Genomic DNA, 27,131 nt, shown 5'->3' on the forward strand with positions numbered 1-27,131 from the left:
CCAGCTCCTGCCCCATGGTGGAAACGTTTTTGGGTTTGCCTCTCCTTCCTCGGTTTAAGATGTTTTCTTGGAAGTTTCTACATGATGCTTTACCCCTATCATCGACTGTGTGTCCGAAGGGTCTTCCGGTAAATCCAGTGCTTATTTTCTGTCACAGTGATTTAGAGACGGTTTCTCATCTTTTCCGTGACTGTCCGTTTATAAGTCCACTTTGGGAGCAAGGTCCTTTGACACTTGATGGTCGTCTGCTGCAAGCAAAACCATTTAATGAGTGGTTTACGAACTTGATGTCGGATTTTCAGCGATCTAAGAATTTTGGAGGTCTTGTGTCTTTTGTCTCCTTCCTTTGGGCTATTTGGCTTATGCGTAATCAATGTATTTTTAGGCAAGCGGTTTGGTCTCCTTCAATGACCTTCCACCTCTCTGCGGACTGGGTTGCTCGGGTTACTCAGGCTGGAGTTTTTCAAAATCAACTCTCCTCCTCCTACAGGATTCGATCTCCCCCCCTCGAGAGCTTTATGTCATTGCGTCTGAGTGGTGGTCCTACTGATCCTCTTGATCATTGTCTACTTTTTGATGGTGCCTGGAATTGTCATGACAACAGTGCAGGGGCAGGGTGCATTTTTAGGGAGATTCATTCGGATAGGGTGCTAGGTGGTAGTGCTAGGGCCGGTAGAACTATGCCTGGTCTTTAGGCGGAGCTTCAGGCTTGCTATCGCCACTCTAGTTTGACAGATATTTCCTGTGCATGGCTAATTCAGGATATAAAGGAAATTCTCCCTCAACTTTTTGCTTGTAGGATATGTAAGGTCCCTAAAGGATGGTTTCTCCCGCGCACTGGCTGGTTGTGTGCCCTCGACAACGACATTTCCTTTGTTGGTCTTTTTAGGGTTTTTTTTTTTTTTTTTTTTTTTTTTTTTTTTTTTTTTTTTGTTTGACAAAGATCACTACAAACAAACAAAACAAAACAAAACCAAAAAAAAAAAAAAAAAAATCTCAGAAAATATCTATGTGCTAGGAACAAACTCAGAAAATATGTGTAGAGTGACTTACATCTCACCATTAGCTGATTTCTGTAGGGTTTCGTAGTGAACCGACACTACGCGGAAGGAAACCCACCAAGACCCGCCCCTTAATTAAAGCAATTAACAAGCATAATAAACTTAATCAAACAAGATTAAGATCAAGAATTATACCTTTGACGCGTGCTTCGCTCCTAAAGAGCTCTTACTTTAAAATCCCGAAAAGACGAGATCTCCGACAGATCGTACCCTCGATCCGACCCGAGCGTCCTAAGTCTTGAAGGTTAGTCAAGACCCGGACAAAATAACTATGAGTTTTACGAATCAAAGGTTTACTCTTTCTTAGAGTTGCCTTTTTAATTCCACTCAAGGTTGTATTCTCAAAATCCCAACCAAGTGGGTATTTATAGAGAATGGGGACTTGAAACCCCTTTTCATGATCAATGTGGGATCATGTGCAATTGCAATAATTTATTTAATTCCAAAATAAATAATTAGACAAAAGCAATCACAAGCCAACAAGTGGCAAAAGGAGAGAATGGGTTAGGTGAGGACCATATCCCATGGGGGGGACCATTGCCTTGCTCCCCAAGGGAAGCTTGGTGGCTTTGGTCCCCACCTCTCCTTAAACCGCCACTCACAAGGGGGTGCTGGGCTACTGCCAGCTAGCACGCCAGCTAGCATGTGCCAGCTAGCACGCCAGCTAGCATGTGCCAGCCAACCCAGCCAGCTAGCATGTGCCTGCCCAGCAGCCTCGCATGCTTGGCGCTAGGCTGTGCTAGGCGCTGGTGCTGGCCAGTGCTAGCTGCTGGGCGCTGCTGGCTGCCTAGCACTCCCCAACGCACGCACATGCCTCGCATTCCCAGCATGCGTGCTGCTAGCGAGCCACGCATGCTGGCCCCCTTTGCCTCGCACACCACGCACACACCTTCGGAGCACCTCTCGCACTAGCCACGCACCATGCGCAGCGTGCATTGGCCTCGCACCACACGCACGCCCACGCATCACACAACAGTCTTGGTGCGTGGTGATGCTGGGCTGCTGTGCGTGGCCTAGCACTATGCTGGCGCCCAGGCCCTCGCATATGGTGCGATGCTTGGTGCTTCCATGCGAAGGCTAGCACACAAGCCAGCACACACATGGTGCGCCAATGCTAGGCAGGAACCCATGCTAGCACTTGGTGCCTGCGATGGTGCTGCCATGCCAGGCACGCACGCACGCAGCACCCAGTGCCTGCGATGGGTTGCTAGGTGTGCCTGGTGCCTGCGATAGGTTGCCAGGTGCGCCTGGTGCCTGCGATAGGTTGCCAGATGCGCCTGGTGCCTGCGATGACTTGCTAGGTGCGCCTGGTGCGCCTATTGCTTGCGATAGGCTACCAGGCCGCGCCTAGGCTGCGATAGTGCCTAGCACACCATGGTGCGCCTAGGCTTGCGATGAGCTAGCCTAGCCTAGCTACGGCTACGCTCATACTTGTTGCTTGTGATTTTGCGACGTTCGGTCTCGACGCCCTAGGCTCGATTTCCGACGTCTGTATTCGTAAAACTCTGTCGACTCATTAAATCCTTTCGGATCAATTCGTCGTCTCGGATCGGTGATTCGATTGGGTTCGACCCAAAGGGTTTAGTTAAGATTAAGCTGTAACATCAATTGCACATTGATATTACTGATCGGAAGCGGCCTCCACCTAGGCATTCCGATCACTTGACCTTACTGAAGAATTAGCTCCGTAATAATTCTGAACCCACTATCGGAAGAATACACTTGTTGGAAGGACACCATTCCTTTCAATTTCTAATTAGATTTGGAAATGATACAAACATTTGCAACCACATGTGTCCAAATTGAAAATCTTCTCACTTGAATGTGACCTAGGTTTACTTAATATTAGGCCACATTACTTGTATAGTTGTATTGAATTATTTTAGATAAAATAAGTGTTTAAAGTGAAACTAATACACGTCAACTCCAAATGATAAAAATGCCAAAATTACCAAATGGATTAGGAGTTTACCGCACAAAAACGACCCAATTTTTTATTCAACCACCCTTTTTAAATTATTTTTTATTTTTATAAAATTACTACCCCTTAAAAAAAAATTGATCTCATCACCCTTTGCTTGATTCTGGTATTGATTCCAACCGAGGGGCCCATATATCAACTAGTTTGACCTTTTCTATTTATTACCTTTTCCCCGCGATTTTTTCTTGTATAACTACTCCCCTTAACTTACTTCAAAAATCACCCAAATTCTCCAAATTTTTGTAGCAATTCGTGAAATTGTTATAAGATTCATTTGAAGAATTATTTCCATTTAAATACATCATGTATAAGTTCCTTAGGAACTCTCTTTATTTCCATGATTCATAATATGCTATTAGATCAATACTATATACTTCTTTCGCAACCATTAGTCAAATTCTCCTTTCATACATCTCTATCAATGATATACAAGTGAATCTTACTATAGTTTAAATTATGCATATTTAAATACATCATTATTGTAGTTTAGAAACTTGTGCATGCAAAAATTGATTTGACTTGATCCAACTCAAGGTATATCTTCGTTTTGTTATTGTGTTTTAGCAAACCAAACTTAACTCAACTCGATTTCATGACTCAAATTTGACCTGAGCTAAAAAATGAATAGGCTGATTTTGATTTAATTTATCCAAACATGCTTTGAACCGAGTCTAAGAATGACCCGACCTAAAGTTCATCCTACTCAAATTTTTTTGCTTTAAACTTTTCGCTAACCCGACTTGATGCAAATCGTACCCAACAAATAACCAAACCCAAAATTGACTCGAATCGAAATTATTTTTGTAACCAAAAAAATATAAAGCCTGTTATAATTAACTAGAATCGAACTTGACCTAATTCGATCTGTACTTGACTTGGAAGTTTGAAAAACATGGCATGATCCGATTGAATATAACTTGGTAGCCGGCATGACATGACATGTGTTTCGGGTTTTTTTGGATGTCCCGCGGGAGAGTTACAACACTAAGACTGACCTTTGGACGCCTGTACCTGCAAAACAACGGAGACTCCTATGGGTGGGAGTTCTGCCTCCGACGATCAAGTTAGAACGTGTTCGGAAGTAAAGATGCGGAAAGTACAGGGGATCAGCCTCCTCTCGAAAGGGGAGTGATCATCCGACTGTCTAAGACAGTCTCGGAATCCGAGCCTTAGCTCTCAAGTAGCGCAATTAAAGCTGGAGTTAATGCTCAGCAAGTAATGTACGCGTGTGTTTAATGATTTCTGAATGATATTCCTCAGGGGGAACATTTCCCTTTTATAGGGTCCGGAAATATGTGCCCAGTACTAGGTTTTCGGAAACCTAGGACTGACTGGGCTTGCCTAGGTATTTGGGCCTTTAAAGACCATTTTCCCAGTTGGCAATTTGCCTGCCATGTATCGTGGCCTGATTGGTCCACCTTGGACCTCTCACGAGGTGACACAGGGCAGGATCTGGTTGGGCCATGTGGATGACACGTGGCAGAGTTTAATTGGTCCACGTGGAGGGAGAGTCCCTTAATCATTTTCCCCTCATAGGGGTGACGTGGCATACCACGTGCGCCTGTGACAGGTGTCACGCTATGATTGGCTAACGGTTTTTACCTTCTTTTTTTTTACTGTCTCTTGGAATTCAACCCCCCTATAAATAGGAGATGTCCAAATCATTTGTTTAGACATTTCCAAAAATTCCAGAGAGAACTTTTGAGAACTTTGTCTTTTTCTGAAAGAGAACGACTTCCAACTGCACCAGACCGCCTGCCTTTACAGCCGCTGTAGATTTTCAAGCGCCTTTATTTTCACCGACTAAAGGTAACCGCCTGTTTCTTTTTCTTCTTTCGTACTTTCTCTTTGTTTTTCTTTTGAAAATGGTTTCCTAAAAGCACACGGCACGGCCTAGGTTAGTGATCAGCTGGTCACCGGGGACGGCTGAATCTAGAACTATGAGTGCCGACAGCCCCTTGCTGGATCACCCTTTGAGAACTGCCCCAAGTCTGACTGTCTATGTGTCTGTGCAGGACACCATGGCCAGAACTAAGAGAACGGCAAGGGTGACAAATTCAGATGACTCTTTCTTCTATGCGCCTGTCAACAAATTGTCTGACGTGCCGCCTGGTGCCCCAAGCACTCCCAGTTATTCCATTTTAGACGAATCAGGGAAGAGGTTCAAAATGATATGCCGGGCTTTGTTGATCTGGCCCACCAGGCGGACACCAGGACCGAGAGCTCAAACAACGACTCTGAACCAAGTACTTCTAGCAAATTCTCATATGAATCTGAGGAGAGGCACTCTCGGCTAGGGGTCGCGAGAGAGTCCCTCTCTGTAGAATTGGGAGCAGATTGGGCGGAGCCGTCTGCTACCCGCCGAGAGCAATTTTTCGCCTACTACCATCACGTTCCCGCAGGCAGGTGGAAAATGGTGGCCGATAAAATTAGGAGCTTCAGAGCGCACCATGTCATGGGACATGATTACATTCTATGCACGCCAGATGCTGAGACACCGTAGTCTGGCCAGAGGGGTACAACTATGGGGATGAGTGTTTTGGCTGCTATGAGGTGGCTGTTAAAGCTGGCCTAAGATTTCCCTTACATCCGGCCGTGGAGCGGATCCTGGACGGATACCAGCTAGGTGTCTGGCAAATGGCCCCAAACTCCTGGTTCAATATATTGGGCTATGTTACCGGCTGCGAAATGCATCAAGTAGAGCCCAGCTTCAAAGCATTCGCCCACATACATTACCTCAGCCGGACCCCAAAAGCAAGCGGGATCGGCTGGTTTCAGTTGTCTAGCCATAAGGGATATATGATGACTTTGGGAAGGAGAGCAAGTGGAAGGATTGGAGAAACACTTTCTACATCATCTCTTGCCCTGATCCCACCTTTTCTTATAGGCGGTTCGGAGCTGCCGCCTGTTCCCCACAAAGCAAAAGAAGAGATCCTTGACAAAGGACTCTTCAAAGTAGATATCCAGGAGAACCCCGAGACTGGGGCGAGGGAGTTCATTCCCCAAAACTATATTCCCAAGTATAACTGGTTATATGATGGGACATTTCTGGCCGCCTGTGGCTTTAGTGAAGAAATACTGAGAGGTAGCTGACCGCCTGTTCAAGTGTCTTGTAAAGTTGATTATTTTTGCGTCAAACTAACTCTCTGATTTATCTTTTGCAGACAAAGCTATGGAAAATCTCTCGGCCTCAAAGAAAGCTGCCGCCCAGTTCTGCTCGGCCATCTTGGGCAAGCGATCAACTGAAGAGTCTCCTGCTGCGCAGGCGCCCAAGGTGAGCTTTCAACTGAACAATCTCATTTAGCTTTTCAGCCGCCTGATTCTTACTTATTGTGGTTATTTTGCAGGGCAACTTAGCAAAGCCTTCTTCCTCCTCCCAGCCGGATCCTAAAGTTAGGAAACAGACGGCTGGTGACACAACGACCCCTGGGAGAGCCAAGAAACATGTGGCCTCAAGGCAGGGAGCAATTAACCTCCTAAATCTCCAGCCATCCCTAGGGGCAGTCGGACGGAGAAGGAGAAGGAGAAGCAGGCGGCTACTGAAGGTATCAAAGACTTGCTTTCTTTCCCTTACCCTTTGAGGGTCAAATTCAATCAGCAATCGTCCAGCACTTCTAAAAGCAGTCGATCTATTGGCTGAATTTACACCAAGTACTTACAGGGTATTGATTGCGCCGATGTCTTTCAAAGGCCGGACCTTGTCCATCTGGCCAAGTCCATGCTGAAAGCCGTCTCCCTTGAAGACAGGGAGGCGGTCAGGGGAGTCGGCACCCTCAACCTGGATGCTATCCTCACTCTTCTCACTGAGGTATACTTGTAATAATTTTCCTTTTCTATTTATATAACTTTTGAGCCGCTTGTATCTGGCGTCTGTTTTTGGCCGGGTCCAGTCTATGCTGCGAGTACACGGTCTTCGCAGGCCCATAAGTGAGAAGACGAAAGAGGTAAAGGATGCAAAGGCTCGGGTCGCCTCTGTATCTGACAAAGCTACGTTCCAGATTACCCAAAATGAACTTCTGACTAATGACATACTGTATTATCAGGCGGCTACCAACTTGCAGGTCAAAACGGACTTAGAGGCGGCCAAGAAGAGGATCTCAGAGCTGAAGTCGTCCTCGAAGGACCTCAAGGCTGAGCTCGGGCCTCTTAAAGAGGCGGAAAAAGAAGCAGCCGACCTCCGCACTAGGGTGGACAAGCTCAAACTCTGCCTGCAGAACCAAGAGACCCAGCTTGCCAAGAAAGACCTCTCAAGGGCTAATGAAGAGAAGGAGGCCCTAGTCAAGGACATGATGGACGATTGCAGTGCCATCATGAAGAGGACATAGGGGGTTCTCTTCCGAGAGACCAATTATGAGAAGTGGGAGAATCAGTTTGCCGCTTCCACCAAGGAATACAATGATCAAATCCTGAACCAAGCCCAAGAGGGCGAGGAAGAGGAGGAGGAGGAGTCGACTGATTCTACTTCTTAGGAGTCAGGCCAGGAAGAGGAGAAGGAGGAAGAGGTTGATGAAAAAGAACAGCGGCCGACTGGGGACCAGACGCATGCGGCTGTTGATGTACCCCTCCGGCTGCTTAAAATTTTCCTTTTTTTATCAACTTTTCTTCGGCTTGCGTGCCGTTTTTGTTGTATCATTACCCGACCAAGGGGTCGGAGTTTATTAACAAGTTCAACCTTTTGTCGGTCTCATGGCCGACTGTTTATATGAAACATCCGACATTTTGTCGGATTTTCCAATTTTCACTTTGCTTTTGAATTTTTGCATTTCATAATTTTTCCAACTATAGCTTGCCTTTTTGTAAGAATGCTTTGACTATTTTTCAAAATGCCGATTGTTTTGGTATACCGACTGTTCTTGCCCTTGGCCAGCTGTGCACCTGGTTTTCTAAGGTTGATGGATTGACTTAGAAATCTTTGATACTTTGAAGAGTATGGCTGATTTCTAGGTCAATCAATTGCTAAGGTGGTTGCCCCAAACCAGGCGGACAGACGACCATTAGATAGACGGTTATACAGTCAGCATGATCTGGATCTCGGCCTCAATATAATTCTTTAGACAAACCATACTTTGCCACTAAGTTTTGTACTTAGTTTTGTAAATAGTCCGTTTGTTTGGTACTTATACAGAACAGGCACCAAATTGGATGTTTTTAATCAAAGTAGCAATCGCCTGTTGGGTTACAGGCGGCAGCTTCAACTGTTTTGCTAACCTAAATAAGAGTGGCCGAATGTCGTCTGTTTATTAAAAGGACAGGCGGCTTCATTCGTACCTTTTAGGTTCCATTATAGGTTGGTTGAGTGACTATGAGTTAACCTTTGGCGTTAATCAGTCTCCGTCACTTGAACTTGAGTGAATAGAAGAAATAGTCGGCTGTGGCCGCATGTAGTTTTTCCATTTGCTAAGTTAGACTTAGCTTATTACCCAAATAGTTGCCAAGTTTAGAACTCAGCTTATGCCGACTGCATTGTCCCAAGCAATAGTAGGCGGTTTCTGACTTAGATTTTAACTGTCTACTGCTGGTTTAAAGTAAGCGGTACGTTTATCTTCGTCTCATGTCAAACGACTGCGAGGTTTCCTTAGAGACATTCGGTAGGACCGTTTGTTTTAGGTTTATAGAGCAATGTGCCACCCAAATGGGAGATGCTCTCTGCGACGAATTCACCCGGATGGATGTCACTAGACGCCTGCTCAAGTTTGGGACAGAGGTATTAGTTTAATTTTACTAGGATCATCCGGCCATGGGCCTCAAGTTGATCATCTGGCCTTAGGCCTCAAGGTGATCATCCGGCCATGGGCCTCAATTTGATCATCCGGCTGTGGCCTCATTAGGTTTTTTTAGAAAAGAACATAGTTGCTAAGTTGTCTAGACTTAGCATTTTTACTCATGTGAGAGTAGGTGATTAAAAGAAATAAGGCCGACTGTGTATTGCACAGGCGGCTTGCCCCGCTAAGGAGACTTGCAAAAAACTGAAAAATAAATTGCAAATTTTATTTAATATGCTTTAATGTACAAATTATTAACAAATCTCGAAAGTAATACTTTTTCAAGTTATCTACGTTCCAAGTTCTGGCTAGCTGCCTGCCGTCTGGTGCTTCCAGGCGGTAGGTGCCGCCTCTAACTTCTTCATAGATTCGGTAGGGACCATCCCAATTAGGAGTCAGCTTTCCCTGTTCGTTGGCCCTACCGACTGCTTCCATTTTTCGTTACACAAAGTCCCCTAATTTCAGGGGGCGCTTGTGCACTCTTTTATTAAAAGCTCTCATCATTCTCAGACGGTAGATCTCATGACGCAAGGCCGCATTGCCCCTGCGTTCTGGAAGTGAGTCCAATGCTAGCTGTATGGCCTCCCTGTTAGCCTCTTCGTCATAAAGCATGACTCGAAGAGTCAGCTCATAGTGCTCAATAGGGAGAACAACCTCTACCCCATAAACTATGAGAAATGGAGTTTCACCAGTCGCCCCTTTTTTCAGTTTTCCTGATGGCCCACAGAACATGCGGTAGCTCGTCAGCCCATAGGCCGCCAACTCTTTCAATTTTCTTTTTGATGCCATCAGAGATTAACTTATTACAGGTTTCAACCTGGTTGTTTGCTTTGTGGCGGCCGATTGATGCAAAACAATGAGAGATCCCTTGATCTCCCAACCAGTTCTTGAGAGCAGGCGTCTCAAATTGAGGACCATTGTCAAAGACCATAGACATGGGTACCCCATACCGGGTGATGACATTTCTCCAGATGAAGGAGATAACATCCTTTGTTTTGATGCCTTTGACCGCCTCCGCCTTTACCCACTTGGCGAAGTAGTTGACAACAACCAAAATATATCTCCATCCGCCTGTAGCAGGCGTGTATGGACCCAGAATGTCCATGCCCCATTTGGCCGAATGGTACTGGGCTATGGATAGCCGTCAGGTCAGTGGCCGGACGATGGATGAGCTTGCCAAACCTTTGACACTTGTCACATTTTTTCACCATCTCCATAGCGTCTGCTTCTAGGGTAGGTCAGAAGTAGCCTTGTCGCCTGGCTCTCTTTGCTAGGGTCCTGCCGCCTATGTGGGAGGCGCAGAAGCCCGAGTGCAGGTCTTCTAGGACCTCTCGGCCCTTCTTTGGTGTGACACATTTCAAAAAAGGTTGTAGATAGCCTTTATTAAAATGCTTTCCATTATGGATTTCAAAATTGACCGCACGTTTTTTCATTGCGACCATCTCTGGGTAAGTATCCGGCAAGGTGCCGTCTGTTAAGTATGCCCGGATGCCATCCATCCAAGCTGGGCTTCGATCTAGGATTCCAATGGGCTCCTCTTCGATGCTCCTTTTTTCCATCACCTCCCAGAAAACTGATCTTGGTGTGTCACAAGAGGCGGATGATGCCAATTTGGAGAGAGCATCCGCCTGGTTATTCTCAGACCTAGGTACCTGACTTAAATGAAATTCCTCAAGCGTCCCAGCCTCTTCTTTGACCGCCTGTAAATACTTGATCATAGCTGGATGTGTGGCTTCATAATCACCATGGTATTGGCTAACAATCAATTATGAGTCAGAACAGGCGTCCACTTCCTTTCCCCAGCCGCCTTACACATACGGATGTCGGCTAGTAGGGCTTCGTATTCTGCCTCAATATTTGAGGCTTGGAACTTGAAACGTAGTGTGTACTCATACTTGTCTCCTTTAGGAGACTGACATATGACGCTTGCACCACAACCGTTCAAGGTGGAGCTCCCGTCCACATATACCTTCCGAACCTGTTCAAGGTTTTCAGGATCAGCCGGCTTGGTCATTTCAACAATGAAGTCAGCAACTGCTTGTCCCTTCACCGCTTTCCTTGGCTCAAAAGTAATTTCCAGGCTTTGGATTTCAATCGCCCATTTGATCATTCGGCCGGATGATTCCATGGTTGTCATTGGCCGCTTGATTGGCTGGTCAGTGTAGACCATGACCGGATGCGCCAAGAAGTAAGGCTTTAACTTCTTGACTGCCATGAAGAGGGAAAGTCCAAAATTTTCAACCATAGGGTACCTCAGCTCTGCATTCCGAAGAACATGACTGATGAAGTAGACCGGGAGCTAGGTGCCGCCTCTTTCAGCAAGGAGAACAACACTTAGCACCTGGTTAGAGACGGCTAGGTACATGTACAACAATTCTTTTGGCAAAGGACTGACCAGCCTTGGTAGAGAGTGCAAGTGTTCCTTTAACTTTTGGAAAGTCGCCTCTACATCCACCCCCCATTCAAACATAGTCTTCTTCTTAATTGATTGGAAGAAATAGAGGCACTTGTCGCCTGACCGATTGAGGAATCTCCCCAATGCTGCCAGACAGCCTGTTAATTTTTGAACTTCTTTTACAATACGGGGCGACTGCATGTCTATGACCGCCTATATTTTTTCCGAGTTGGCCTCTATCCCCCTTTGATCAATCAGATATCCGAGGAACTTCCCAGACTCAACACCAAAAACACATTTCTTGGGATTGAGCATGACTTGGTGCCGCCTAAGTGTGGCAAATGTTTCTCGGAGGTCTGTAAGATGGTCCGTTTGTAGTTTGGATTTGACTATCATATCATCAATGTACACTTCCACATTCCTTCCAATTTGATTAACGAAGACTGTATTAATCATTCTCTAGAAGGTAGCAGGCACATTCTTCAAACCAAACAGCATCACAGTGTAACAGAATAACCCTTGATCAATGATAAATGCTACCTGTCTTTTCTTGATCTTTCTTCCACAGAGGTATCTGGTGAAATCCTAAATAGGCGTCCATAAAGCTCATCAAGGGATGGCCGACTATGGAGTCGACCAGACTGTCGATCTTTGGGAGAGGATAGCTATCCTTCGGACATGCCTTGTTCAAGTCTGTAACACACATGCGCCAGGTTCCATTCGGCTTCTTTACAAGCACAATATTGGCAACCCAATCAGGGAAATAACATTGCCGATTGAACCCAGCATCTAACAAAATTTTCACCTCAGCGGCTGCCACCTGGCTTCGTTTTTCTCCATGATTCCTCTTCCTTTGTTTCACCGACTTCTTTTTAGGATCCACAGCAAGCTTGTGGACGGCTAGATCCGGGCTGATGCCTGGCATCTCGTCCACCTCAAAGGCAAAGATGTCTTTGAATTCTTTTAACAAGTTATGTAAGTCTGCACCAAGCTTAGAAAAAGCAGCTGTCCCTACCTTAATAGTTCGTTTAGGACGAGAGTCATCCAGAACGATGTTATTGTGCTCACCAGCCGGCTGGGGACGAAGTTCATCTGGCCTTTTACCGGTCAATGATTGCTATTGCTTGTCTTTTTTCTCAGCCACCATTTGGTTGGCCTTTCTCTTCTTGCCGGCTGCTGTGGCAGCAGGCGCGGCTTCCTTGATTTGCTCAAGGACAATAATTTCTCCACTGGGGCCGGCTGCGACCACAGTGGGTTTGACATCAGAGAGGTAACACTCCATGGCCATCTTTTGGTCTCCCCGAAGGGAGCCGACTATTCCATCATCCTTCTCAAACTTGAGGAGAATAAGAGAAGGAATGATAACAGCCTTCGATTCATCCAAGGTGGGATGCCCCAAAATCATGTTATAGGCCGTCAACTCTTCAACAACTAAGAACCGGACCACCATGTGGCGTCCCTCCCCTTTTTTTCCTAGACGAATGGGTAGGTCTATTTGACCTACCGGATGTACCACACCACCTCCAAATCCTACTAAGGGATGAGAGACCTGGTGCATGTTCTCGGGCTTGTACCTGAGCTTGGCTAGACACTTGTAACTGATGAGATCAGACAAGCTCCCAGTATCAATGAGGGTTCAGCCAACTCTTTGGTTGGCCACTTTGCATTCGATGACAATAGGGTCATCATGCGGCCTCTTGACTTTGCCTCTGTCATCCTCAGTAACCACAACTTCGGGGAAGGAGTCCTTGGACGCTACGCCTCGTCGACCGAGTTGACGTCGAGCCGTCTGATGTAGTCCTTGTTACCTCTGATCGTTGGGCCGCCTCCAGCAAAGCCGTCTGCTATTGCATAGATCAGAGCTTCATCAGTGTCCGAACTATAAGCAGAATGAGGCTTCTTCTTAGACGACTGTCCATGGTTAGTTTGCAGGGTAACCTTGGACCTTAAAATATAAGATTTGAGAACTCCTTTATCAGCCAGACGGTCCAACAACCGCTTGAGACTAAAGCATTCGTTGGTGTCATGGCCAATATCCTCATGGTAGTGGCAATATTTATTTTTGTTCCGATTTTTGGCGGAACCTTTCATAGCAGTCGGCTCGTCAATGGAGACCCGGTCCTTAATTTCCATGAGGATGGAGTTACTGTCTTTATTGAATTCGTACTTTGGAGAGTATGTTTTTGTTTTTTTTCTTTTTCTTCTGAGACGGCTGTTCAGAAGTATCAGCCACCCAGACTTCTTTTCTTTTCGTTTCTTTTTTATCCGGCTGTAATGGCCGACTCTCTTTTTTGTCAAACCTCTTTGAGTCCGACTGTTTACTGATGTTGCATAGCTCGGTCGCCTGTGTATAGGCGTCCGCCTCCATTAGTGCTTCTTGGAGGGTAGCAACCCTCTTCCGTACAAGGTCGAATTTGAAGGTCGACCCGTCTTTCAGACCTTTGAAAAAGTCTGTATAGGCACCTCATCAGACAATCCTTGAATCTGAATTTTCATCAGATTGAACCGCCTGATTTATGATCATAGGCCCTCCTTCTCTCCCTGCTGTATAGCTCCCAAGTCAAGACTTGTTTTCTTTGCAGGGATATTCATTGAGAAGTTTGACGCAAACAAGTATGCAAGCATCTTGAAATTATTAATGCATCCGATTGGCAGGTTGCCGAACCATTGCTGGGCGACGCCCTTTAATGTGGCCGGGAAGCATCTACACTATGCAACATCATCCAACCCTTGAAGATACATAAAGTTGGTGTATGCCATCAGGTGGTCTTCTGGGTTGGTGGTACCGTCATAGGCACCTACCAACACATTTTTCACCTTGGCCGGCTGGGGAGCCTCTGTTATTTCCTTGGAAAAAGCAGAGGGTTGTTCCCCCAGTCTTAGCAGTCGGAGCTGCCAATCCAAGGGCTGGACATTGTGTGTCGCCTGCCCCCCAAAGAGGGTCGGCTGTATATAATGTTGTCCATACGACATGTATGGATGTTGAGGCACATACGCGGCCGTATGGAGCATCTGAGGACTAGAGTGGGCGGACATTCCGCCCGTCTGGTTCTCTCAATTTGATTGTGAATACCTCATTGAGGTATTCTAAAAGTTGTTTTGCAAGTTCGACGTGGAGGCCGACTCTGACAGTTGCATGTTCTTCTTCGTCAAGGGCCGTGTGTGTGTCGACCTCACAGTCGTCATCTGTATCCTGGTCTATATAGACCTGGATATCGGCCATGGGCCGTTTCTCATTAAGAGGCGGTACAGGTTCTTGTGAAGTCATCTTAGAAGTACTCTCCCCACAGACGGCGCCAAATGTTTCGGGGTTTTTTTTGATGTCCTGCGGGAGAGTTACAACACCAAGACTGACCTCTGGACGCCTGTACCTGCAAAACAACGGAGACTCCTGTGGGTGAGAGTTCCGCCTCCGACGATCAAGTTAGAACGTGTTCGGAAGTAAACATGCAGAAAGTAAAGGGGATCAGGCTCCTCTCGAAAGGGGAGTAATCATCCGATTGTCTGAGACAGTCTCGGAATCCGAGCCTTAGCTCTCAAGTAGCGCAATTAAAGCTGGAGTTAATGCTCAGCAAGTAATGTACGCGTGTGTTTAATGATTTCTGAATGATATTCCTCAGGGGGAACATTTCCCTTTTATAGGGTCCGAAAATATGTGCCCAGTACTAGGTTTTCGGAAACCTAGGACTGACTGGGCTTGCCTAGGTATTTGGGCCTTTAAAGACCACTTTCCCAGTTGGCAATTTGCCTGCCACGTGTCGTGGCCTGATTGGTCCACCTTGGACCTCTTACGAGGTGACACGTGGCAGGCTCTGGTTGGGCCACGTGGATGACACGTGGCAGAGTGTAATTGGTCCACGTGGCGAGAGAAATCCCCTAATCAACATGAACCCGACTTGAATACCCGATTTGACACCTCTAGCCTTGTACTCCCTCCGCCCGAGGTTATCTGCAACAAAGGACAGAAGTTCGGACTCCTAGGAAAAACTTCTTAAACAAGGTTATTGAAAAGTAAGAGGAGAGATAAGGGATAATTAAACTAAACTAAAATAAAACACACAATTAATGAATGGAGAACAACTACCCCACAACCACCGCACCACCCACGAACCACCAACACCCAACCCACAAACCACCACACCACCCCACGAACCACCAACACCCAACCCACAAACCACCGCACCACCCCATGAACCACCCAAATCACCGAAACCACCACCAAAACCCACGAACCAGCACACCACCCCACAAACCAAACCCACGAAACCCCCCAAACCACCACCAAAACCACCACCCCCCAAACCAAACCCACGAAACCCCCCCAAACCACCACCAAAACCCACCACCCCCAAACCAAACCCACGAAACCCACCATGAAACCCCCCCCAAACCACCACCAAAACCCACCACCCCACAAAACCAAACCCACGAAACCCCCCCAAACCACCACCAAAACCCACTACCCCACAAAACCAAACCCACGAAACCCACCCGAAACCCCCCAAACCACCACCAAAACCCATCACCCCAGAAAACCAAACCCACGAAACCCACCCGAAACCCCCCAAACCACCACCAAATTGCGGACGACACGAATTGCGGTGGAATTGCGACGAATTGTGAACGAATTGCGGTGGTGCCGGGGCGAAGGTGGCTGGGGTAAGGTGGTGGAGAATTGTGCGATGAATGACAGTGGTGCTGGTGCTCTGGGCTGGTGGTAGGGGCGGCGAAGGTGGCTTGGGTAAGGTGGTGGATTAGTTGGTTAGTCAATGTAATTAACAAATTGTAAACAAAGTTGAAAATTTTAAGTAAGGGTAAAGTTGATATTTTATTGCTAAAAATTTACCAAAAGAGGAAATAAAAAAAATTGTTGCAGATAATAGAGAGCACCTAGTTTTAGTAAATGTTGCAAATAATTGCGGGCGGAGGGAGTACATAAATTCAACATTATCTTTTTCATTGATTTAATTCTCTAATTGGAAGATATTATTCATCATTTCATCTTAAGATAGTTTACATCCTTATCATAGGAAACTACAACACTTATCTCCATTTCGTAATAACTGCACATTATGATGCAAAAACTAAAGTCTTAGAAATTTGATATGGTGTGGACCAAAAGAGGATTATAAAGTATATAACTAACATGGTCAAATTTTGCACACGTGTCGATGCATTAATCTGACTTTTTTTTTTTTTCCCACGTAAATGAACATTAATTAAAATTATTAAAAAAAAGTTATATTATGAAACTTTGTATCAATTCCTATCTAACAACATATTTTATGATGAAATATGTTGTTATAATGTTAATAAAAAATTATAGTCAAAGTTTAATTTATTTTTGAATAGTGAAAAAAAGTTTAATGTGTCATTTATTCTGTGAGAGAGGAAGTCGTGAATCTCTATTCATTTCACCTTACAAAAATAATATTCTATAAAATAATTTCGGTTTAGTAAAAATTAGTTCAGTTTAGTAAAAATAATTTCAGGTAAGTAAAAATAAGTTCCATTAAGTAAAGATTAGTAATTTCAAGGATGAAATATAATAGAGAATCAGTAAAAAGAATATAAGTTCAGTAAAAATAATTTATGTTCAGCATAATGAATTAGTAAAAAAGTTATGTAAGTGGAGTTAGTAGAAGAGGAAAATATTGTAATAAATAATTGTGAAAGTGGGATTAGTGGAAAGAAGAAATAATACGGGATAATATAATAGTGCGTCTTTACCAAATAAAAAAGTGTTGCAATTATTATGAAACCAGCGTAAAAAAAATTAAAAAAAAAAAAATAAATAAAAAAGTGTTGCTATTATTACAAAACAGAAGTATCATTTTTGTTAGCATTTAAAGATTATTGGTTAGCCTTGAAGCCTTTGATTGGCAAGTGTTGAAAGTTGACATGAGCATGCCCTTGTTTTGACGAAATAATAATAAAGCAAAAGATACAACATTTCTACTCAGTAGTATTTACTCGCCAAGGTAATTTATCTTTCTCTAATTATTATTGAGGAAATTTTGTCTAAAAATACACTAAAGATTGAGTCATTTGTAAACAACTATCCTTTTTTTTATTTGTTTAGAACTACCCGTAAGTTATGAAACATTTGGATAGCACTACCCAGTAATGTTTTCCGTCCAATTAAGACGTTATTGGGGCCCACCTTTTCACTTTTCCCACCTAATTAACTCCCCCCAACTACCTTCTCTCTCCTCCCTAATTAATTTTCCCTCCATTCTTACTCAAAAAATCCGAGAGAAGATAATCAAGCAATTGAACGCAAATTCTAGAAATCAAAACCCTCAAATTTATTTGAACCCATAAACCCTAGAAATCAAAACCCCCAAATTTATTTGAACCCATAAACCCTAATCTAAATACTAATTTAAAATCTAATTATGTTAATTGCATTCAATTAAAATTTGTAAACAAATACAACAAACAATGAATTAAAAGAAAAGTGTGAAACATTGCTTGAATTACTGAGAATTTGCGTTCAATTGCTTGATTATCTTCTCTTGGATTTTTGAGTAAGAATGGAGGGAAAATTAATTAGGAAGGAGAGAGAAGACAATTGGGGGGAGTTAATTAGGTGGGAAAAGTGAAAAAGCGGGCCCTAATAACAACTTAATTGGACGAAAAACGTTACTGGGTAGTGCTACCCAAATATTTCATAACTTGTAGGTATTTCAAAACAACAACAACAAAAAAAAAAAAAAAAGGGTAGTTTTTCACTAATGACCCCATCTTTAGGGTAGTTCTAGATCAAAATTTCCTAATTAAGGTTGATTTTTGGGAAATCCACTCTTTATTTATTGTTAGTTGTTACTATTTCATTCTTACGTATTGATTGAACTTTTTTATATTTTCTTTTAGAAGTCAAGTTAACATTTCCCTTCCATTTTTTTATACACAAAATTGTTAAATGTAAAAAACAAAGATTTAGGAGATTAGGACGGGTAGTGACTGAGTGAGTTTAATAAAGTTCATGCTATAACACTAATAACTAATCAAATGAAAAAGTATTATTGTTGCTTTTATAATCCGTGAGAATCGTTTTTGATGTTAAATTTCAAAGTTGCATTTCCAACATAAGAAAAATACGGAGTACATAATTTTGGCTAATTTTAGCTTACACAAATAACTAAAAGCTAAAATTGCCAAACAAGACTCATACATCTTGATAACTTAAAAAACAAAAGTATAACAAAAAACTATAAACCCTTTTGATCTTCTCAAACTAAAATCATTTTTTCTTAGACATAACTCTACTAAATTTTAATCATGGTACATATTCACCTTCATGACCATTAATGTACCCTTGTTCCCTATCATATTCTTCCATTGTATCATACTCACTAGGAAACTTCTTGGGTTTATAACCTTCTCTTCCTTCTTTCACATTATACTCATCATTACCATGATAATAATTATAACCCTCTCTTCCTTGTGTTTCATACTCATTGTTACCGTTCTCATACTCATTCCCATTCCTAGAGAAAGTATTGGCAAACTCAACATTATTGTTGTTGTGAAAACCAACATCATCTCCAACTCCATGATCATTCTTGGCATCATAGAAGTACTTCCCATTCTCCAAAAACCTCGTGTCGCTCATCCCTTGTTTCTCCGCGTTGTTAAATTTCTCGTTTTTGTTGTGATTTTCATCCTTGAAGTTGTTCGTGTTGAAATGACCAAATTTTTCCTCAAACTCCTCGTTCTCATTCTCGTTCTCATTCTCATTCTCATTCTCATTTTCATAGTTGTTAGTGATGAAATGAGCATTTCTACCCTCATTAATTCTACTTTCTTGATTAATATCATGAAAATACTTCCCATTCTCCAAAAATCTAGTATCACTCATTCCTTGCCTTTCAGTCACATACTCATTCTTATTCCCATTGAATAAGCTACTTTCATCCTTAACATCTTGATTAACATCATAATAATACTTCCCATTTTCCAAAAATCTAGTATCACTCATTCCTTTCTTCTCATTCCCATTCTCATTAAAGTTGTCATTGGAATAACCCATTCCAAATTCCTTGAAGTTGTTCTTGCTCAACTCTTCACTAGAAACAAACTTCTCTTGACCAAAATTTTCACTTTTTGTAGGGTTTGTGGTTGTAGGAGGGTATTGGTAAGTCTCCTGACCGTAAAGCCCGTACCCATGTTCGACAACATCGGGTTCGGGCGACGGAGAAGGAGCTAGTGTTGGTGATTGTATAGGAGCAATACTAATGGATTCCTTGTTTTCTTTGCTTACTTTGCTAAAGAACTTGCTATCTCTAGCATGAGTTTGGAGACAAAAGGCTAAGGCTAGGGCTAAGAGCAAGAAAAAGCATCTTACATTGGATGCCATTGCTAAGAAGAAGAAAAAAAACAGAGGAAATTTAGGGAGTTGTTTTATTGAATGTTGGTTATAGTGTATTTATACACCCTTAGATTGTTTGGTATGAGTGGTTCCCTCTCTTTGTAAGTCAAATATTAAAAGGGTAAAAAGAAGAAAAAAGAAAAAAGAAAAAGAGGAAAAAGAGGCGGGTAATGATGCGGGGATTGAGGGGAGAATGAATTGAGGTCTAAGGCAATTTGTAAAATGGTGGGGTTTGAGAAATTATGTCATTTAGTGCATGCTCCATGTGCCCTTCAAAATGTGCTCAAAGTGTAGGGTAGCCTTATTTTAAGTTTTGGTACTGATGAATATAAGAAGTATTTTGTTTCATAAATATTATAAACCTTTTTTTTTTAATGCAATAGTTTGACCTATGCAGATTTGTTGTGTCAAAAATTATTGACATAATTTGACCTTTGTTTTCTAAATAACTTTTTTTTTTTAAGAAAAAAAAAACTTGTTTTCTGAATAACTAATGTGAATCAAGAGGCTAGTTCTTTTAAAGGATCTAATACATTTTTAGAAGGTCTAAAGAACTCCATTATAGGCTGCCCAAACAAGGAAATAAACAAGGAAAGGTTCAATAGCTTAAATGGGAAAGGAGGAAGCATGATTTGCAAAGAAGAAGAAATGTCACATTTGAATCCACGACTCCGGCAGCCACTTGTCGTTCCAGCCACCACGCGCCGGCTCCCTAGCTCTGGCTTGGACTCTCCGTGACGGTGGTCAGGCGCGTGCCCCTCCTTGGTGGCGCGTGCAACAAGTTTCAGCTCCGAGATGAAAAGAATGATTTTTCATACTTAGTTTTTCTAGAGTTTTGTTTGCAAATTTTTAGCTATCACTTGAAAGGTTTTTTCTTGGTTTAAACACTTAGGATAAGTTTTAATTTATGTTATTTAGATACTATAAACTTCCTAAGGTTGTTAGGAAAGTTTTTAGTTAGTTAACACTAGTAGAAAAATAAAAATTAGCACCGAAGAAATAGCACCGGTTATTAAAAACTGGTGGGCAAAAATACAATGGCACCTGTTAACCGATGCTATTTGTTTTATAAAATGGAAACCAAAAAAAAAAAAAAAGAAATAGCGCCGGTTAACTGGTGCCAATTGCAATTTTATAAACCTTTTACCCCCTCTCTCTCTCTCTTCTGCCTCTCTATTTCATTCTCTCCTTTTCTGGGTCTGCTCTCCTTCTCTCTCATCTCTGGTTCTGCTCTGCTCTCCTTCTCTCTCATCTCTGGTTCTGCTCTCATCTCTCCTTCTTTCTCATCTCTCGTTATGCTCTCATCTCTCCTTCCTCTTTCGTTTTGCTCTCATCTCTCCTTCCTTTTTCGTTCCCATCTCGTTATACTCTCATCTCTCCTTCCTCTTTCGTTCCCATCTCTTTTCGAGCACCGAGCTGCAATACGGTCAGACGTCCTAGAAAGTGTGAGGTCTTCGATTTTCGTTCGAAATTTATTCGAATCTTGTTCGAGTAAAAGCAAGTGGTGAACGGGATTCTTTGGAGTTCAAGCAAGATGTTTTCGTTCGAATCTTGTTCGAGTTCAAGCAAGTGGTGAACGGGATTCTTTGGAGTTCAAAGAAAAAGGTTTTATTTTTTGAATTTTTTATTTTGATTTAGTTTATAATTTAGGCTTTTGTTTGTTTAACTATTTTAGGTTTTTTTTTTTATTTTTTTTTTATTTTTTTATGTTATACTTGTAATTTTAGATTGTAATTTTTTTGAGTAAATTATGTAAATTATTTTGTAAATTGTATAAAGATCTAGATTTTTAATTTAATTTTCTAATTTTGAATTTTTTAAGTTTTTGCCTTTTTTGTTGGATGACGGTGGTGGTGGTGTACGATGGTGGCTAGATGACATTGGTGGTGGTGGTGGTGGTTGGATGACGGCTGTGGTGGTGATGGTTGTTGGATGACGGCAGTGGCTAGGTAAGGTCGGGGGAAGGCAGTTGGGTTTGGACATTTGGGTTAAGTTGTGGTGGCTGGTTCTTAAGTGAAAAAAATCATTTTTTTATTTTTATTTTTTTAAAGCATAATGGGCACCGGTTAACCGGTGCTAATAACAACAAATTGGCATCGATTAACCGGTGCTATTGACAAATATTACCACCGGTTTTGAACCGGTGCTAATTTACTTGGCTTTTGGCATCCCTCAAATAACCAATGGTTCAAAAACGGTGCTATAGAGGGGTTTTGAACCGGTGCTAATTTCTATTTTTTCTTCTAGTGTAATTAGAGTTTGTTTAGGATTAGTTTTCCTATTCTAATTAGAAGTAGTAATTCTATTCTAATTAGGATGCTTGGAGCACAAGGTTAGGGTTTGTCCTAATCCTTGTAGGAGTAGAATTAATTGCCTCCTATGTCTATAAATAGGGGTAATTTTCGTGGCTTTAGATAGATAGAAAAAATCAGATTGTTTTAATACAAATTGTTTAACTTTGTTTAAACTTTTCTTTGCTAGTTTTCAATTCAAGGAGTTGTTTGATTACTAGAACGTTCAATTCTTAGTTATAGGATTAGTTTAAGTTTTGATCATCAAAATACTTAATTCTAGGAGTAGTCTAAGTAGTTTGAGTAGGCATTGAATTCGTTCCAGGAGTACAGTGGTCGTTTTCAAAGTCATATCCAGTTCGTTGTTCTTAAAGTGTTCGATTTTCTTAGGAAATTCGGAAGGCTTGTGTTACTTGTGTGATTTTAGATTCTTTATTAAGTTAAGGGGTTTTTAATTCACATCAATAACTAATATAGCATGAGAGGGGTGCTAATCGAGTTCAGCAACTCACGAGCAACTCAAAATTGACTCGATCAAAACTCGGCTCAATTTGGCTCAGTTCGAATTCGGCTTGACTCGAGATGTTAACGGGCATTAGTTGAGAAAGCTCTAACTCGACTCGATAAGCTCGTGAGCAACTCGATAATAAATCTTATTAATATATAATTTACAAATAAAGTTACCATGTTTAAAAAAATTTGACACTTAATAAGAGTTAATCTATATTATCATAAAAGACACATTAAATATTTAATAATAAACAAATAAAAAAGAAAACTATATAAAGTGAACAAAATAAATAAAGGCCTAAACTTTTAGAAGGATCAAAACCTTAACGAGCATATCGTGAGTTATTCGACTCGACTCGAAACTTTAAGGAGCACGAATCGAGCAAGTTTTTTTGACTGAAAACTTTAGCGAACATGAGTTGAGCACAGGTAAAAAGTTTTCGAGTCGAGTTGAGCACTCCTTAGCTCATGATCAACTCGCTAGATTAGCATCCTTGATGACATTTTGAATAATTCATTTAATTTGTATTTCCATCATTTTTGACATTATTCATAAATTTTGTTTTGACTAACATTTGTGATTAATAAATCTTAAAAATTATGGTCACGTGGCATCTTGTTAGATACGTTTCATTGTGTTTTTAATCGAAATTCAATTTTTAGTATTTTTTACAATACTTTAATTAAATATATGTTTAATTGAATATTGATTACATTAACAAACGTGATAAAATAAACGTGTCATTTAATTTCAAACAGATGAAGTATTAACTTTGACGGTATGTTTATACATATGCAAAGTATAAAAAAAATATATAAAAAAAATATTATCATATAAAATATTGTTAAATTTAATATTATGTATTTTCATCATATAAACTTTATTTTATAATTTTTATAAATGTATAGTTTCATAAATTAACGGACATCAAACTCATTAGTTGCCATGGGCTTTTTTTTATACTGAAGGGAATTGTAGGCGGAAAATGACTCCAAGATGTTGTTGATGTTGTCCATGAGACCACGAGTAATTGAATCAACCAGGGCCAGGGGCAAACGAATTCTCCCTTTAAAATATTAATAACTTATTTACATCATCACATCATTTTGGTATACACTTTATTGATAAAAGCTTTCCGTGATCTAAGCAGGAAATTCTAAAGCGTAAAGTCCTTAATTAGTCCACAATGCAAAGTTTGTTGTTTACTCAACATAATTTAAAGTAACCTATCTTCTAACTATGTAAGTTATTGATTTACTATATATTCAATAAATATCCTTATTGAGATCAAAGTTTGGTTATTTACATCCTAATATTCTTAGTAGTGCAATTATACATAAACTTGTGCTAATATAGTAATATTATAGACTTCCATTACCACCCAATATTACCTCTCAAATGGTTAATAAAAAAATAATTATCTCTCAAATGATAAGTATATGTATGAAATTCTGTGAAGAAAAAGTCACAATTTGGGATGAATCCATTCTTACAAAATATTCATAAATTCATTCTCATACCTACAATTTATTACCACTTACCAAATGAGCCGTTAATTATGCTTTTCTATGCTTGTTTCTTTGTGTAAGCTTTTTCATCATCCCATAAGTTCAAAGTTTTAATGACGATAACGAAGTTTGTGCTTTCACAACCCGATAAATAAGTGTATAACAAAGTGTTGCAAAGTGGGAATTCAACATTAATTTGAGACTAAATAAGGAAAGAAAAACAAAGGGCATAATCACATTAACCAGTGTACATATAACAAAATCTCACTACATTTTCAGCAAGCTCAATCGTGTGTCTCACTATCAGTGTTTATACTTAAATACCAGGCACATGCAGTCCTCAATTATGATCCCGATATGTAACATCCTAAATCTTTGTCAGTATGTATTAGAAAATAAAATAAAAAAAAATTGAGCGTGGTTGTGTTAATCTCTTTATCAAAATTTTGTCTAGGAATTTAGAGGGGTTGGCATAACAATATCTATGTTTCTAGCACTTTTTAATGTACATGTATCAAGTATTTGTGTAGGACCTTTGACACTCAAACATATATAAGACATTTTGACATTTTATTTTAAATTAAAATCCTACAAAATTTTAACAAAATAGTCAAGTCGGACACTTAAACACGTACTCGTATCAGACATAGGTATTAGAGTAGCATATAACAATATAAATCCTATATTGTGGGGCTAATATTAATTCAAATTGTAAAAACAAAGTGGTATTTTGTTCATAGTTGAAAGAATGGACAAATCTTAAATTTTTAATCGCCAACCAAGGGCAAATTTGTGGGCACAAGAAGATTGAGTAATTAAAGGGAATGGTCAAGAAGCTATATCAATAGATGGTGGCCAAATATTCAGAATTGCAGTTGAGAGTAGTTGAGTTTTTATAGTATATTTTTACTTTTTGGTAATCAAAAAGTTTGGTTTTACTATTCTTTGACTTTTTTAATTCTTCTTGAAGTCGGGTGTTAGTGCTATTATGCTATATGTTCAATTTTTCGTGGAACATATGCTTTAATATGGCTTTTATATGTGTTGGTGTAATAGTTTCTTTCGCTTCTAATTAAATTGTTTTCATTTTTCTGCAGTATGTATTGTCCTCTCTTCCATTCCTTAAATTCACTTTGTAATTGGCTTTCTGCATAGTCAATTTAAGGGGGTCCTTTCACCTACAATGAAGTAATATCATACATTCATACTAGTGTCAGTAAGAAGGTTGTGTCTTGTATTAGTGTATTACGAGTATAGTCAAGGAGGTCCTGCACGTCTCGTCAAAATAAGTCAACAATCACTTATGATGAACTACTTACTATCAACTACTCCAGAATTTGGTTTATAGTTATAACTCTTATAAGGATTGCATTAAGGCTATGGGATCAATTCTCTATGGGGATACTTTAGGGGTAGAGTTTTACTCTTCTCTATCCACTCTCAAAGACATTGTCGAATAACTCAAATTAGGTTGACCAATACAAATTATCATACGTGTTACGACACGTTATCCATATCTATCCATAATAATAATTCATTTCCAAAAAAAAAAGTGAATTTTTAAAAACGAAAAATTATTTTTAATAAGTTTGACCAACAAAAAAATAGATCAAAAATCAGTCAATGAAAATTGAGTATATTTGTAATCATTTTAAGGCCGGCAAATGTAGAATTTTTATTTAGATTTAGGAAGATCTTGACTAGATCTTAATCCTCACGGTTATTCAAAGTTAACTCTTTATCATGTAAATCAACATTTTTAAAAACCGTATAAATTATTGATTTTTTCTAAACCAACAAAATTACTCGTTAAAAAGATGAATTATACTTCAAGACATACATTCGATTTGGGTATAAATAACTGAATAAGGTCTTATCGTTACAAATCAAGGGGTTAAGAAAATACATAATTGGCGGAAAAGGTGTGTGATTAAGACCAAGATTAGGATTTAGGAACCATCTAGTACATGTTGGGAGCGGATTCCTAGCAACCTGCAAATTAGGAAAAGATCGATCAAAGGATCAATTACACATAATAAGGAAACAAGGTGAAAAAGGAAACATGCATAGTCAAAGATATTAATAAAATCATAGCTCATCAATCAAAGGATTTGATTGATTCAATCAAGAAGTCAACAATTAATTAAAAATCTTATGAAATCAATCAAGACTATATAATAAGTCAAATCAAGCTAAATCAGGAAAGGAATAGCTTGATTGACAAAATATTGTTCTCGCAGTGGTCCTAACTGAGTTCGGACAATACGGATTTAACTGCACATTTCTGAGAAAGGCAACTTCCCTTCAAAGGTCAAACCATTTGATGACGTGTAATGAAGGCTTGGGCAGCAAGCACGGTTAACCCTTAGCGCATAGCTGCTATTTGTTAGCAAACAAATAGGATGGAAAAATGTACCACTACATGCATGATAAAGTGACATGTGATAAGTATTTTAAGGAAAAATATTCAACCTATAGGATGGAAAAAAGTACTACTACATGCATAATAGTACACAAAAAGTACTATTAAGAGTTTTAAGACAATTTGTACTTTGGTGGTACATTATACATGCATAATGGTACATTATAATGTACCATTGTAGAGTCAGTTTTTTTCATTTTTAATTCTGAAACTTGTCAAATTTACATATTTGCCATCTTATATGCATTGTAAACGCATAGTAACTATGTGCTGAGATGCACTCAGCAAGCACAATTACATCCCAAGATTAAGGGAGCAATTCAAGGAAATATTAATCAGCAAGTCAACATTTCCTAAAAAATGAAGATGCCAATCAATATTGTCAACATTATCATAATAACGAGGATTCTTGAATACTTACCTTTATTAGACTTACAAATCATTATAAATAGGATGCTCTTTGTAATAAAATTCATTCATACATTGTCTAATACAATTTACTACACTTTTGTACTAAAAAATCTGATTTGTGTCGTCCTTACTGACATCATTTCGTCCTTGCTCAGAAATGTCTCTCTTACTTTGATATTTGTTCTTCGATTTATACTTATATTGATAGTTCTATGATTTTATTGCTCTTGATTCATTCATTTGGAGATTGTGTTTATTTAATTTTCTTTTAGCAAATTTGATTATCAATACCCTTTAAAACCTTTAACAAATTCCTAAAAACTCGTTTTTTAAGATTTGTCCAAAACAGTACACTATAATAACCTGATTAAATAACGTAGTTAACTTTTGTTCCCCACATTAAACCATTCATCAT

General features: G+C 40.4%; 2 protein-coding genes across 2 annotated transcripts; one reads left to right on the plus strand and one right to left on the minus strand.

Annotated features, from left to right (window-relative positions):
* The first annotated feature begins 14 nt into the window (after window positions 1-14).
* Window positions 15-695, plus strand: LOC110700204. The gene has a single exon (XM_021877712.1). The coding sequence runs from the start codon at window positions 15-17 to the stop codon at window positions 693-695; it is 681 nt and encodes a 226-aa protein (XP_021733404.1).
* Window positions 696-18,227: 17,532 nt separating this feature from the next.
* On the minus strand, window positions 18,228-19,664 carry LOC110700154 (protein E6-like). Its single transcript, XM_021877658.1, has one exon. It carries the CDS (start codon window positions 19,559-19,561, stop codon window positions 18,482-18,484), a length of 1,080 nt encoding a protein of 359 aa, XP_021733350.1. The 5' UTR covers window positions 19,562-19,664; the 3' UTR covers window positions 18,228-18,481.
* Window positions 19,665-27,131: the final 7,467 nt, after the last annotated feature.

The sequence above is a fragment of the Chenopodium quinoa genome, unplaced genomic scaffold (genome assembly GCF_001683475.1).
Source record: "Chenopodium quinoa cultivar QQ74 unplaced genomic scaffold, ASM168347v1, whole genome shotgun sequence".
In the NCBI taxonomy this organism is placed as follows: domain Eukaryota; kingdom Viridiplantae; phylum Streptophyta; class Magnoliopsida; order Caryophyllales; family Amaranthaceae; genus Chenopodium; species Chenopodium quinoa.